Source organism: Phalacrocorax aristotelis, chromosome 1 (assembly GCF_949628215.1).
Source record: "Phalacrocorax aristotelis chromosome 1, bGulAri2.1, whole genome shotgun sequence".
NCBI classification, from domain to species: Eukaryota; Metazoa; Chordata; class Aves; order Suliformes; family Phalacrocoracidae; genus Phalacrocorax; species Phalacrocorax aristotelis.
In genome coordinates this window covers 26,408,442-26,424,916 of record NC_134276.1, presented here as the reverse complement: position 1 = coordinate 26,424,916, position 16,475 = coordinate 26,408,442, and the positions used below count along the sequence as shown (strand labels likewise).

General features: G+C 43.5%; 1 protein-coding gene across 7 annotated transcripts in view; it reads right to left on the bottom strand.

Moving 5' to 3' along the window:
• Positions 1 to 2,896, bottom strand: part of NBEA (neurobeachin) — a 507,728-nt gene extending 504,832 nt beyond the window's left edge. For all 7 annotated transcript variants that reach the window (XM_075085055.1, XM_075085072.1, XM_075085081.1 and 4 more), the window contains exon 1: positions 2,507 to 2,896. In XM_075085055.1, the coding sequence (XP_074941156.1) occupies positions 2,507 to 2,791 (285 nt within the window). In that variant the 5' untranslated portion in view covers positions 2,792 to 2,896. The remainder of the gene's footprint in view (positions 1 to 2,506) is intronic.
• Between the last annotated feature and the right edge of the window lie 13,579 nt (positions 2,897 to 16,475).

Sequence of the window (16,475 nt, the reverse complement as noted above, 5' to 3'; positions counted from 1 at the left end):
CAGCTATGCAGAATTCCAATACTAAAAAGCTCTTACCAAACGGCTTACAGATACCCAATAAGGTATAGTATGGGTTATGTCAGTTGATATGTTAAGGCTCTGAGAGAAACATATCAAACTGAGATCAGCTCTTTAAGCACTGTCCACTCATTATCACACTTGCACCAAAAGTAATTCAGAAATAGTACAGGTAAGAGCTGAAGAAAATAAAAAAACGAAAACCAAAACACAAACCCAATCAAGTTCTCTCCAAACTCACCCACACCTGAAAGAATGCTTCTAAAATACAAAACTGCATTTTATTTAAAGTTGCTATTAAAATCATTAATACAGAATCAGATAACATTTATTAGTTTAGGGCTATGCCTTCATCTTTACTTTGTATCTGCCATATTCACTATGTTTGTTTCACATGCGAGTAAATCAAGTTTCAAATATACAAGCGTAAGTTTGAGACATTCACTGCCCTGAGAAGAAAAAGATTAGCAGACACAATATAACCCCTCTCTGCTGTGGGAATACTGACTATTGCATATTAGAGTCCATCTGTTAAGTAATGACTGATCCAGAATGCATCGCTACTGCAGCAGACTCCCAAGCAGTTTCACATTCGTATACGTCTCCCAGTGCTGAGAGCACTGTTAAACACTTTTGAGTTTATTTTTAAATATAAGGATAGTTTTCAGCAACAGGAACTAATTATTAGGTAGATTTTCTAGGCAAGCACTGTAACAAGCACTGTACGTCCTCCACACAAATACCAAAACACATTCCAACCTCTCCCCACAAAGACAAGGCAGTATTAGTCCAGTTGCTGAAGCACTAATAGCCAGAATTAAAATAAGCTTAAATATCAGTAAGAAGAATAAAAGAAGAAAGAAAGCAGGAAAGGATTCAACATCTTTGTATCTGTCATGATCTATACAAAGCCAGTTAATAAAATAACTATGTTATTCCCTTATTTCAAGTGCTACATTTAAAGGAATGGGTAATAATCCAATAAAGTTATGATGACTTGTACCAGACTTGTACAAAAAAAAATTTAAAAATCAGGTTTCAGTTAAGTGTCAAACAGCTTGTAGAGAGGAATGGGAAATATACCAAATTACTGTTTTGATATATTCACAAAACTATTAGGGCTTTAACCCTGTGTGTTCAGATAAGCCATAAATATTAAAATGATCTGACCAAACCATGTCTTTCCCTGCATGCTGCAGCTTTTCCATTCAGTCTGTGCTAGGTCAAATGCAAATAACTGTCAAGCAGAAAACTACATCCTTTTAAAGTGTTTGAAACAAAATATATTCTTTACATGACTTGGTACAAAATGAGTGGACCTTAGAAGCATTAAACTCACTTGAAACAAAGGCAGTTTCAATTAATTGCCATTCAGTTTTGAGCAGTCATTTTTCTATCCTATTTTATATGCAAAAATTGAGGATATTTCATTGACCGAACTGCTTCAAAAGCTTTGCTGCAGCAAATCTTGCATTCAGGAGCAGCACCAAATTGCACATAATTGAAAGTGATTCATTTTTAGAACCACTCGTTTGGCTTCTGTAGGTTCCTCAGGCTTTGGTGTAGGTAGCGCAAAAACATTAAGTCATACAGTCCTGCAGTAACTCTTTCACTCCATGAAGTGAGCAGATGACTAAGGAGCTACATTTTAGCACCTCCTCTGTGTTTCAAGCTATCTACCAGCGTATAAGTGTTTTGCAATGCACAGACCTTAAACAAAATTAACAACGGCACTTACTTTGAAGACAAGAATTTGTTTTGGAAAGCACAGCAGATTATTAAGATATGAGCAACCCAATACAACACTGCAATACAACTATCATGGATATTTAAGAATACAAAACCCTTGCAAAAATCTCCGTCATCCCCCTTCCTCCACATAAAATACTCAACTAGCTCTGAGCTAACAGGGTTAAACCCTTCACATGTTTCAGCCACTAAGAAATAATACCAGCTCAGGCTGCTTTTTTATATCTTTTTCGATTAAAGCCAGATACTACACTCACACCACTCTTTTTCCAAAGAGGAGGCAACCAGGTTATAGGGCAGCGTCCAGAACCCGAAATTGCAAATTACTTAATCTCTTTATTTTTTACACTGTGAATTGCACACACTCCACTTCTGTAGGAGGCGGCCGGGGGGAGGCATTGGGGGGGGGGGGGGGGAGAGTGGCCTGTCTGTACTAGGCAGGGTCCTGCGTAGAGTTTAGGGAGCGCTGAGGGGGGCTTCTGTCACAGGCACGACGAGAAGAGCAGGTCGCGGTATTAACGGTGAGACAGGAACAAGAGGAGTTTGGGAAGGAAAGATGGTCGGAGAAGGGCCGTACGTGTAGGAGGGACACGGGCAGGAAAAATGAAGGTCCCTTTGGGGTTGCCCGGGGGCGGGGGGAGCAGGGAGCAGCCCCGGGAGGAGGTGGGCTGCACGGGCCGGTGCCCGGCGGCCCCCTGCCCGCCGGGGCGTCACCGGGGCGGGGTGCCCGGCCGCTTACCAGGTTCAGCACCGTCTCCACGATGTCCCGGTTGCTGACCTCCCCGACCTGGATGAGCCCGATGAGGACGGCGAATTTCATCCGGATATTGCGGATCGGCACCGACGGGTTAATCATCCCCGCGGGGAGCACCACGGACCCGGAGCCCGACGCCCTCAGCTCCCCCATCACCGCGACGCTGCTGCCGCTGCCGCCGCCTCCGCCGCCGCCTCCACCGCCGGCCCCGACGGAGATGAGTCCCGCGGGCTGCGGGTCCGGCCCCGACACCGGCTTCTCGCTCGCCATTTACCCCCCGCCGTTACCGGCACCTGCCGCCGCGGCCGCCTCCCCGCCCGGCCGGGCCGAGCCGCGCATCCACCGCAGTCGCACCCGGCGGGGCCGCAGGGAGCCGGCCGGAGGCGCAGGCACCGTCCCAGGAGCCGCTCCCCCGCTCCGCTATAATGAGAGATTATTATGGGCGCCGATGCCCCGTTAGCCGAAGGCTGCCCGGCCGGGCCGCCTCCCCGCCGCGGAGCGGGAGGAGCGGGAGGAGCGGGAGCCGCCGAGCTCGGCGCGGCCCGGGCAGAGGCGAGCGGCGCGCGGAGCTAACGGAGGCGCGAGCGATCGCCGCTGCCGCTGTTGTTGTGGAGCCGAAACCGCCGCCGCTCACGCCGCCATGTTGCCGCCCCCTGCCTGCGGTAGCCGCTAGGGCGCCTGCGCCGAGCCCGTCGGGGGGAGTGGCCGGGCCGGACACCCACCCCCCCTTTCCCCGCCGCAACCGGCCGGGAGACAGGTGAGCAGGTGCACGGGGTCCGCGCCGCCACCGCGGCGGTGTGAGGGGCTGCGCTGAGGCGCGGAGCCGCCGCCTCCCCGCCGGGGTGCCGCAAGCCGCTGGCCGGTGCCCCCCGGCTCCGGGGAGATTACGTAACGCCGCCTGAAGTGAGAGGGTGGCGTGCGCCCGCCCGCCCGCCCCGACGCGGGGCCGGCCCCCCGGGCGAGCGGCCCGCCTCGCCCCGCCGCCCCAGGGCGCCCCCTGCCGGAGGGGCGGGCGGCAGCTCCGTCCCTCGGGTTGCGCGGCCGTTGGCGCCCGTTGCCGGCCGCAGGGCGCCGTGGCGGGATGGCGGCCCCTCCTCGCCTCCCCCGGGACCCTGCCGGTGAGGGGCCCTGGGCCGCCCTCCGGCCGGCAGGGCAGGGCAGGGCCCTGCGGGGCTCCTCGGCCGGCTGCCAGGCTTCCAAGCCTCTGTGGTCTCTGCCGTGCCTTCCCCACATTGGTCCCGTGCTGTTGCGTGAGGAAAAGTGTCTGGATAGGGACCTTTTGTTGGGTTTTTTTTTGGGGGGTATAGCAATTTCAGTCTTAGAAAGTGGTCAGTTTTGAGTGAGAGTGTCAGGGGTTGTGTGAGGGTTCCTGAGCTGTCCCCTCGTTGGGCATGGGGAGGGATGGGGAAACTGGGTTCTGCCAGCTTGAGAGCTCAGGTGCTGCTTCTTCAAGGAGAGAGGTGTTTTTCCAGTGTTCTTGTTAATACTTGCACTCCTGGTTCGTGGTGGTGGTGTTAGATACAAAGAAATCCAGTCAACGGCAGTTTTAATGAGCCCCTTGGTTTCAGCGATGCCTCATGGCAATGAGCATTTTTTCAAGCCTCTCCAGTATCATATCAGAGAAACAGAAGTACCTCTGATCCTTTGAGGATGCTCAAAATATTCAAATAGTCATTTAAATAAAGTTGTATATATTTGCTCTACATGTGCTGGAGATAATCCAACAATGTTCAAAAACATGTTCTGTCTTGTCTTCGTAGTGACTGTCGTTGCAAAGTGAATTTTACAACAAGTCTTGTCCCCTGCTTTCAGAATACCATTCGTCCTGTTTCTTCTGTAACCCCAAATTTGGGATTTTCGCTGGACTGCCAGTCTTCCTTATATCCAGCTTTAGATAATAAACTGCATAAACACAATGAATCAGCAGGACTTGATCACTATGTCTTCCAGGATTACAACAGCTGCTCTAAGCTCCACCAAGAGAAAAAGAGAAGACCTCAGCCCTGTACTATGCCATGCATGAGCTCTACATACTTGCAAATACAGTGTGCTACATTTACTAGTTTGCAAGGTCCATAGGTGCTTAACAGTATGCATAGCCCAGATGCATAGACATGACTAAAACAGTCATTAGCTGAGAATCGCAGAATCAACATTATTGCAGAAAGCTGCAAAAGATTGTGAGAAAACCCAAAAGATTGGTTATGAGAGATATGAAAGCATAAAGTTTTCTTGGAATGAAAGTCCTTAACAATTTGCCACCATCCACGAGCAACCCTGCATGACTCAGAGTAAAGGTATACTTTAATTTTGTATACTTGTGTAGGGGCCAGAGGTTCCATTGCCACCAGCCCCGTAGCAGAAGTAGCAAAACTGAATACGCATGTGCTTAACTGTTTTATTGCAGTCCAGCCCATCTTGGATTAAAACCCCAAAGAGGGGTATTCCAGTGAGGTTACCAGGCAGACTTTCAACTGTAGTGGATGAGAAGCTCCTGTGTATCTTGGGGTGAGTTCTGGGCACAATAATTTCCAGCTAGTAGATAATGATGAGCTGATGGAGTAGTGTATTTCAAATGCACTTGCTGTTTCTATCCTTGGCTGAAGTTAAGTCCCATTCCAGAAGCTTTTAAAAAGATCCTCCAGAAAAGCCTAGGCAAAAAGCCTTAACTTGGAAATGTCAGTGAAGGATTTCATTACTTGTTCTACTTTACCCCATTTCCCGTAAAAAAAGGCAAACAAAAAAAGCTAATCCAAACAGTAAAACTTTTGACTATTTAGGAATATTAAATTACTGTTCCAGTCTACAAACCAACCAGTTATGCAAATGTTCAAGGTAGGCGGTCCAGAACTGTTCATCTTGATTTCAAAAAGGAATATTTCGTGTTCTTAATAATCCTATCTGGCAACCAGGTAACCTCTTAGGGTTTTGAGGTCCTCAAGTTTCTGTAAACATAAGTTATTTAATTATGTAAATATTTTTGAAAATTCAAGAATACATACCTTTTTTTTATTTTTTGCAAAACTGACCTAAAACTCTGTAACATTCACTAAAGATTTTAACTCTCTTAACAGCTAACAGTTGACAGGTCTCCCCTTTATTATTCCCGTATCCACAACTGTTTGGTGAAGCATGTTGCTCCAAATAGTGTGGTTGGCTGGAAGCTTCATGTTGGCTGGTAGGTTGACCAGTTTTCTTGTTCTGATTCATCTGGTGGCTGCTGCCTGATAAAGGGGTACGGAGCTAAGTTACAATTGCCTTTATACTGGTAAGTATATTAATTTATATCTTCATCCACTTAGCAACTTTTACAAATCCCCAAATAACCTTGTAACTTTGAGATCTGTTGTTAAATTTCCTTAACATTTGTCAATGACTTGTTCATCTCTGTGATGGTACAGATGGACCGATAGCACAACCACATAAAGTTTCTTTCTCTAGTAAAGTGGGATAACAAAATATGATTAGATATGTTTTATTATCTATTTTATACTTCATACTACTATTTATGGAAGACTTCATGATTTATATACATACCCCAGTACCCAAATGCTGGGGTAATTCTTGACTACAGCTGTTCCATATACAACTATGAACGTACTCCTGCACACTGAATTTCTATTAAAGTTGTAATCATGAGTTTGTTTAGAAGTTTTATTTGTGAAATCCTTCATTGTATAATTTCCAGTTTAGGACTTCCACTAGCTGACTGTCATTTCCTCTGCTGAAATCACATAACATACTATATGTGGTATAGGAAAAAGACTCTGATTAAAAGAAGGCAAATCACCAACATTATGTTTAATAGGAGAGACTTCTTTTAGTTCTTAAACTCATATTTGGTTTTACAAATAAATTTTAAAAAAATCATGTTTCCTTTATGAGCTGGAACACTGTTCAGAAGTAGTTGTCTTCTCTAATCAACAGTGTTTGTTTTTGATAAGCAAACTTTCATTGAGGTGAGCCATTCGTCAACTCATATGAACATTATTGTAGCACTGGCATTCTGAAAGAACAACAAAACTGTAATACTAATCTCAGCCCTGTAGTAATTGCAGCTCTGGTGTTCATTTGCTTCCATTTTAACACCTCATCAGATTGAAAATTAAAATACATACACTAAAGTACATACACTAGAAATGCTAAAGAACATGATTCATTTCTTTAAAAATAACGTTTGTCTCATCTTCTTGATATTGACACATTTGGTACGCAGCCTGTGAATTTGTCAGTGACAGTTTCATTCATGAGGTGGATAGTTGGGTCCCAGTCCAGCAAGGTGTTCTACATTAGCAAATCCCAATATTTGTGTAATTATAACCATTTTCAGTTCAGCTTTTATCATCAGTCATTGACACAGGCCCAGAATAGGTGTGGCAGGAGGCAATATGTGCGGAAGGATGCTATGTACTCCTTTATCGTTCACAAAGACAGGACTATTGCCAGGATCTGATCTTGTCCCTTTCTGTGCCTTCCACAACACTTGCTCCCCACTGAAATGAGGTAAAACAATGCCTTTGCTCCCAGAGCATGCCTTTGCTTCAGCTGTAATAGGTGACAGGAGGTTTATTTCATGATAGTGTTTACATTTTTTCAGCCTCCATTCTTCATAAATGCCAGAAGGTGGTCTCAAATATAATTTCAAAAACCAAAGAACAAGGCACGTATCCATGTTCCCATGCTTGCAACAAACAAACAGATGGGGGAGAAAATAAAACTAACAAATAATTGTTTAAAATTTTAGCTCACTTTTTATTTGAGTTGTAAAATAAATTGTAGCAATACTACTTTATCTTGGGGGTAAAAAGATTATGTAGTCATTCAACTGAGAAAGCTTGAAAAAAACATGTTTTAGAAGACAGACTCCTGGCTACAAAGAATGGAACTACTTAAGTGAATAGGGTCCATTTTGTACAAACCTATATTTACATTAAATCTTAGAAAATAAAATTTTAATAGTGAAATGATGTAGAACAGGACTGAACCATGTTTGAAAGAGTTAGAGAATTTTCATTTATCTGCCACAGTGACATCAGAATACTGCTTGCTTTACCATGTCCTTATGAGGACCCCTGTTGTGTTTAATTAGACTATTCTCATGAGTAAGGATAATGTGATTTGTTCCTCTGCCAGGCTCAGGAAGTGCTATTAGCCCCTTTCTCTTGAAAACTAGGATTTCCTATAAGTTTAAAGTAAAAAGCTGGGAAAACCAAACTGAAAGGCTATCACAGCATCTAAACTTACCCTGCTGTGCATATGTATTACACCAAATAGTTCCATTCACTGTTTTAAACTTCCACGCGACAGGGTGCATTAAAGCAGCAGTAAAGCACCTGAAGTTAGAATTTTCTTGCTACTCTAACTGTAAATGATTTCTACCTGCTTCTTCTATAATTCCTTTTCTTTAGTCTTGAAAGAGAAAAAAAAAGCATGAAAAAAATACCTTGTAGGTATTTCCAGAGGCAAGTTTTGTTATACCATATGCAATTTCAGAAACACTGTAACAGGCCTTCCAAGTGAGATTATAAACATTTCAATCACAGTGAAGCAGATAAAGCCAGTATGACTTCACTAAGTTATTTTAATTTTTGTTGCAATAGGTTACCCAAATAATTCAGTTGTAATTTTAAAAATATGTATTTAATATCTATATGAAATTTATATTATTAAAAATTATTTTTTTTCTCTGCCTTTTACACTCTGAGCAGTAAAAACAAAATGGACATTATGTTTGTTGTGTTTGTTCTCATGATTGTAAACACGACTGGGAAGAATTCATTAAATGTAAGCTTTTAGAGTAACAAGAGGTACTAGTCTGAGAAGGAGTTAAACAGTAACCAGATCCACTTAAAATATAACTCTTGCTTTGAAATGAAAATAAGTACTCAATTTGTCTTTTTTTTTTCTTTATTACTTGCATTATGGTATAATCATAGGAAAAGGTGCATAGATGTAAATAGCAGGATTCATAATATTACAGAATATATATGGCACAGTTTGTTATGGTAATGCACAGCTCTTACATTCTTGGCTTTGAAAGGGTTTATTCTGTGATTGATTCACAAATCTTGCTTTAAAACCATGAATTTGGGCTGCTTAATCAATTCAGCCATTTTATTCTCATCTTTTTTATTTTTTATGAACATAGCCATGAGAGCCTTTTCACTACCGAAATGAATACAGTAATTTTAAATACTGAAGTTATTATTAGGTCAATTATTATGAAGGTCGGTTATTAATATTGACCTCTTTGGTGGTTCTCTCCATAACTGATTTTTCATTTCATTGTTATTGATATCTCATCTCCTTGATCTGTAGATACTTCATTCTATATTGTTGGGTCTTACACAATGGGAATGTGGTAACATGAGGACCCATGAAGATCTATTTTCTAGACAACAGTAAGGATCTTAACAAAATCATGTTGGTCTCTCCTCTCCCTATATTCCCTACTCTTTGTTAAGCACTCCTTTTGCACACAGTGTGCCAAGCTGACAGCTAAATTTCAGAATTATCCTCTGACGTTCATCCCAGCATGACCGATTCACAAAGAAATTAGTCCATACTGCCATTGTTACTCCAATATGCTTTTTACAACTACATTTCCATGTGCTGTTTTTAACAAAAATTATTTCTTCTTATAAATTCCAAAGTCTAATTAGGGTTAAAAACATGTAGCTCTTTCAAAATCAATTCAGGTGCCTTAAAAATGATACAACAAGTTAAGTTCTACATGTATGAGCTAAATTATTGTTACTTCTGACATTTTTCTTTTAATGAGTTTCTAGAAAATAACTTATGATGGAAATTAACTTTTGGTGGAAACATTCTCTGCAATAATACAAGTAATTGTTGCTATTATACATGTCTATTTGCTGAAGAAAAAGACCTAATTCATTGGCAAATGATGTTTATTTTATATGCTTCTGCATGTTTATACTTCAACTACTTGGAACCATATAAATGTGTAGACAGAAAAGATGCTGGTCACACAACTCTATCTGTATACCACAGCATGACTGACAGCAGGAGACAAAAAGGATTGCAAACTCTCATATCTCATTAGAATCACAGAACGTCCTGAGCTGGAAGGGACTCACAAGGATCACTGAGTCCAACTCCTGTCCCTGCACAGGACAACCCCAAATTCACACCATATCTCTGAGGGCGTCATCCAAGTGCTTCTTAAATATCGCCAGGCTTGGTGCCGTGACTGCCTCCCTGGGGAGCCTGTTCCAGTGCTCCACCACCCTCTGGGTGAAGAACCTTTTCCTAATATCCAACATAAACCTCCCCTGGCACATCTTCCTGCCATTCCCTCAGGTCCTGTCATTGGTCACTGGAGAGAAGAGATCAGCGCCTGCCCCTCCTCCTCCCCTTGTGAGGAAACTGTACACCGCTATGAGGTCTCCCCTCAGTCTCCTCCAGGCTGAACAAACCAAGTGACTTTAGCTTTTTCCCAAACAGATACCATTAAATTATAACTTGAAGGACTTAGCTTTTGTAATGCACTAAGGAATCAAGGTCAATGGAACATTTAAAATTTATATGCTAATTTATGGCAACAAAGTGTATATGTTTAATGGCCTAATTTTATTATCAGGGAACGGTCATGAGTTTACCAAAATACTGGTAGTATCAGCAGGAACCTACAGTAACTGAGTAGTATTTGACATTATTTCCCACTCTACTCAGCACTTGTCGGGTTGCACCCAGAGTACTGGGTCCAGTTTCTGTCCCCACAATTCAAAAAAGATGTGGACAAGCTGGAGAGGGTCCAAAGGAGGGCCACGAAGATGATCAAAGGTCTGGAGAACCTGGCCTCTGAGGAAAGGCTAAAAGAGTTAGGTCTTTTCTCCGTGGAGAAGAGAAGGCTCAGGGGCCACCTCATCATGGTATTGCAGTACTTAAAGGGCAGCTACAAAGAGGACAGGGACACTTCACAAGGAACCGCATGGAGAAAAGAAGGGGCAATGGGTACAAGGGGCAGTGAGAGTAGACATAAGAAAGACTTTTTTTACAGTGAGAACAATCATTGATTGGGACAACCTCCCAAGGGGTGTGGTAGCGTTCCCGTCATTGGAGATACAGTTGGGCAGGCTGCTAGATAATCTCATCTAGGCTCTCTTTCCCACTAAAGGCTGGACTAGATGATCTTTGGAGGTCCCCTCCAACCTGGGCTGTTCTATGATTCAATGATTCTATGATTATCCTCCTAAATTATATCTTTAACATTAGAAATAGTTTTTTAAGAAAACCTAAACACCTAGTAAACATATTCACTATATTCCTGCAAAGCAACTGACTTCAGAGAAGTTTCATGAGTGAAAGTAAGTGCAGGATTTATCCAAGGGGATTTATATAGTTGTTTGTTTGCTTGCACTAAAATTAGAAGAATGTGTTTTTCAGGATAGTTCTTTTGTTTTCTGACATCACTGCCAAAAAAAAAAAAAAAAAGGCAGCTATCATCTAGAAAAAACAAGAGCGATGATACACTTCTTCCTCAAGTTCCAAATATTATTTATTTTTCCTTGCTTTAAGATTACTTTTCAGGATATTTTATTGATATTGGCTTAATCATTTCGATCTATGACTGTAAAAGAAGGGGTATGGCACACAGCAGGGAAAAGGATGTATTTCTGGATGTTTACAGTTGCCCCAAGAAAGTAAGTCAAAATTACTCTGTCATTAGAATTCCAGTAGGGTTTATGTTTAAGGTCATAATCTTGAGTTAATTGTTCTGCATCTTTCCTGAAGTTGTGCTTAAAACTGGGCTGACTACTACAGTTAAGACTTTACAGTACTGTGTAAAGTGGAAAGATTATTTCACATGTCTTGCAGGCTACACCTTTTAAAGAAAAAATGCCAGTGTTGTTTGCTTTTATTGCTGCAGCATGGCACTGTTGACTTTTATTCAGTTTATCCTCTGTTGCCCCTGGATCCTGTTCTGCAGAACTAAAAACAAGCTAGATGAGCCGCATCCTGTATTGGTGCAATTTAGTATGCCTTCTAAAAGTAATGCCTCACACTTGTGTCTGTTCAATAGCAACCTGTTTTTCTCAGACCATTCCTACAGTTTGTCAGGATCATTTTGAATTCTAATCTTGTCCTCCAATGTACACACAGTTGCTTCCAGCCTAGTGCTGTTTGCAGATTTAATAAGCACACTATTCCATCTTTCAGATCATTATGACATTATTATATAGTATCAAACCTTGGTCACCCCTGCAGAAGTACACATGGCACCATCCTCCATGTGGACAACGAACCATTATATCTATTCTTCATTAAAATTAACAGTATACATAAGTTCATCATACCCTTATAATAAAAGTTACATACAGACCATGTTTCCAAGTGTTGCTTTTAAAATACATTCTAAGACATTCCTAAAAGCTGAGCTGACAATAAGATGCATGACATAGAGTAATTTAGGCTGGCAGGGTTCTTGGAATGTGACCTGGTCTCATTCTCCATTGTTTGATCCCCTCTCCCCCCAACCCTCAACACTGTGGGGCCTTAAGCAGGGGTAACTTTGAAATTAGATCCAACATTGAACTTAGGTTGCTGGGGAACCTTGTCCAGTCAAGTTTTGAATATTTCCAGAGTTGAAGATTTTACAGCCTCTCTGGGAATCTTGGCCATCCTCATGGTGACTTTTTTCCCCTTGTAATTATCAGGAATTTGCCCTCCTGCAACTTTTGTTCATTGCTTCTCATATATTTACTATGCATATCCAAGAAGGCTGGCTCCATCTTCTCTGTTTCCACATACCACATGGTTGAAGACAGCAGTTAGCTGCCACCTAGCCTTCTTCTATTCAAAGTGAACAAGGCCAGTGAACTCAGCCTCTTCTTGTACGTCATGTGGTCTCGTTCTTTAACCGTCTTTATGGCATCCACTGGACTCACTCTGCCAGTTAGCCAATGTCTTTCTTATATCGGGGAACCCCAGCTTGAAACATTTCTCTAAATGCAGCCTCACAAGTGCCAGCTAAAGGAGAATAAGCACTTCAACTAACCCGCTGGCTATATTCTTACTAATGCAACTGGATTTGTGTGTTAGCTTGCATTGCTGCAGAAGTGCACTGCTTATTCATACTTGTCTTCTTGTCCTTTAGGTAACCCTAGGTCCTTTTCTACAGATCTGCTTTCTAGATAGTCAGCCTGTGCCATTACAATATTCTATTCCAGATGCAGGATTTTGCATTTGCCTTTGCTGAATTTCATGAGACACTGTCACGTTCCTGAGCACATTCCCCCCTTCTAGTAATTTAGTTGCCTGAGTTCAGGAGTGTAGCTGGCTCAGTTCAAGATCAGCTCCTTCACTGGTGAGAACTGTTGCAAAGCAAGATAGAAGTGAGGGCATGTCCCTCCATTCCCTTGGGAACAGCTTTTATGCTGAAGCTATACTGCTGGCTCCTACCTCTGCTACACTGCAGATGTGTATCATCTACATCTGCACCTTATCTTGTACCTTTTTGATCCTGATCCTAGCCCAGACCCTCTGGTTTGGTTTTGGATCTACTTAGCATGGCATTGTCACTGCAGACTTTTGAGGTGATCACGGGGCTGGAACTGGGCCTGTTCACTGTGTCCAGGCCTCATCCTGACGCAGATTTAATGACTCAACATTCTGGATCCTTGTTACTGAGATCTTCCCCTGCCTGCCTTGCTGCCAGTTAATTTTCCCTTGCAGGGCAGCCAGCCCCTGCTCCTCCCTGGCAGGTTCCTGCCATCCTGTTTCTCTCCCTGTTAAGGTCCCTCTAAATGGCAGCCCAGCCCTCCACACAGAATAATAGAACCCTTGGAAAAGACCTTCAAGGTCATCGAGACTAACCCCAAATCTAATACTGCCAAGTCCAACACTGAACCATGTCCCTGAGCACCACACTTACGTGTCTTTTAAATACCTCCAGGGATGGTGACTCAACCACTTCCCTGGGCAGCCTGTTCCAATGCTTGACAACCTTTTTGGTGACGAAATTTTTCCTTAGATCCAATCTAAACCTCCCCTGGTGCAACCTCAGCCATTTCCTCTCATCCTGTCACTTGTTACGTGGGAAAAGAGACCAACCCCCACCTCACTACAGCCTCCTTTCAGGCAGTTATAGAGAGCGATAAGGTGTCCCCTGAGCCTCCTTTTCTCCAGACTAAACAACCCCACTTCCCTCATCTGCTCCTCATAAGACTTGTGCTCTACACCCTTCACCAGTTTTGCTGCTCTTCTTTGGATACAAACACCTTATCAACCGTTCTTCTCAGTGACGTCAGTCACAACACTGAGAGTGCACTGTCATTCTGGTCTTTAATAAAGACATTAAACAGTATCAGTGTGAGGGCCCTGAGACCATCCTCTTTCCTGGAGGTCTGGCTTCCTGGGTTCAGGGCCAAATCAGGGATAGCACAGCTGAGGGCTGTCCCCCTTCCTTTGGTGCCCTTGGAGAGAGTGGTCCCAGACAGCCCTGCAGGAAGGCCTCAGCAAAAGCTGACTCCTTTCACTTGGGAGCTGCTTTAAGATGCAGCTCTACTGGCCCCCACCTAAGCTACAGCTCTCATTACATTGCAGCCACATCTGTGCCTGGTCTTGAGCCCTGCTGATCCAGACTTGGACCCCAACCTGTGGACTGATTTCCTGCCTTGACTTCAGCTGTGCCTCACTACTATGGCCTTGCCTTGTGATCACTGGACAGTGTCTGACTCTGCCTACCACAGCCAGACCCCGCTTGCCTTGTTTAGGTACTGTAGAACTGGGTCCTTACTGCTAAGGCCCTTGCCCTGCTGCCTGTGTTCTTTTACTGAGCTCCTGGCTCCCCATCCCTTGTGGTGCAGCGGGCTTCCACTGCTGCCTTACAATCAGCCCAAGTATCCATCTTTGAGGATTGCTGCTAAAAATCAGCTGCCAGGTGGACTTTGAGCTGCTGACTATTGCCAGCTGTGCATGCACTTTGTAGTCTATCCATCCAGTACCTCTGTCTCCTATCTACAAAGATACTATGGGAGATCATGGCAAAAACTTTGCTAAAGCCAAGGTAAACAGCATTGACTGTTCTCCCCTTACCCACAGAGCCTGCCAAGTCATTAAAGAAGGCAATCAGGTTGGTCAGGCATGTCTTGCTTTGATAAACCCACACTGGCTTCGTAATCATATTTATCTCCTTCATGTGCTAGAAAATTATTTCCAGGAGGACTTTCTCCACGATTTTTCTGGGGACTGGTTTGAGGCCTGTTGTTCCTACAATTTGCTTTCTCAACCTTCTTAAAGATGATTGACATTTGTGTTTTTCCTGTCATCAGGAATTTCCCCTGATTGCCATGACCCTTCAAAGACGATAGTGAGCAGACCTGCAATGACATTGGCCAACTCCCTCAGCAGTACTGGATGCATGTGTATGTCCAGCTTGCTTAAGTTTTCAGCAGCTCACTCTTCCTCTATCATGGGTAGCACTTGACTCCCCCAGACTCTGCCACAGCACACAGGGACCTGGGAAGGACCAGGGACTGGGGGCAGACCTTGCCAGAAATTACTTAGTACTTCAGCCTTTTCCACATCCTTTGTCACTAGTTTTTCAATTTATTCAGCAATAGGTCCCCATTTTTCTTACTCTTCCTTTTGTTTCTCCTATAAAAACTCTTGTGACCTTTCAGGTCCTTTTCCAATTTGAATCCCAAAGGAGCTTTTGCTTTCCTATTTCCTTCCCTGCACATTTGAGCAGTGTCTCTGTAATCCTCCTCGGTAGCTTGTCCCTACTTCCACCTTCTGTAATCTTGCTATTTTGCACTTGAGATCAGTCAGGAGTTCCCCATTAAGTCAGACTGGCCTTCTGCTATATCTGCTTAAGGTCCAGTACGCTGGGATGGGGCTGTTCTTGCATTTTGAGAAAGATGTCCTTGATTGAAGATCAATCAGCTTTACTCGGGGCAGCCTTTGATGAGATCCTGCCAAGCAAATCCCTGAACAAGCCAAAATCTGCTTTATTCTGCTACTTGCCTTCATTGATTCTCTCAGAATCTTAAATTCCCATCATCACATTGTTACTGCAGCCAAGACTTCCATTGATATTCATATCAACAACCAGTCTTTTCTTACTTGTGAATAGAAGACCCAGCAGTTTACCCTTCTAGTTAATCTCGTGTATAACCTGTGTCAAAAGACAATCTTCAATGGAGCCCAGAAAACTCCTGGATTTCTTACAAATCACCATGTCACCCATCCAGCAGATATTGGAGTGGTTAAGACCCACCATGAGAACATGGGCCTGGAATCGTGAGGCTTCTTTCTGTTCTTTGTTCTTCAAAGAAAGCTTTGAAGCTTTGTCCACCTCCTATTCTTCTTGAGGCAGTCTGCAATAGATGCTTATCACTGCCTCCCTGTGTTGACTTCTCTTATGATCCCTGAGCTTTGACTTGCCTGTTACCTTTTCCATAGCAGAGCTCTGTGCATTCAAGCCTTTTCTCTGTGTGGTAGAGAGCCCTCTCTCTTTGCCTTCCTGTCTGTGGTTCTTAAATAGTCTCTATCCATCCCTTGCAGTGCTCCAGCCATGTGAGCTATCTCACTATATCTCTATGATTCCCTTGACAATATTGGTGCTCACAATGATAACAGAGATAATGGTCTGAGGACTGGGCAAGCCTTGACAATCTCTTTGCAACATCTTAGATCAGTGCATCAGACTGTCTCGAGTTCAAAGGGACCCTTAAGGATCATCAAGTCCAACTCCCTGCTCCTCGCAGGACTACCTAAAACTAAACTCTATGACTAAGAGCATTGTCTAGATGCCCCTTGAACTCTGACAGGCTTGGTGCCGTGACCACTTCCCTGGAGAGCCTGTTTCAGTGAATGATCACCCTCTCAGTGAAGTACTTTTTCCTAATATCCAGCCTAAAATTTCCCTCATGCAGCTTCATTCCATTTCCTCGTGTCCTGGCTCTGGTCACCAGAGAAGAGATCAGCA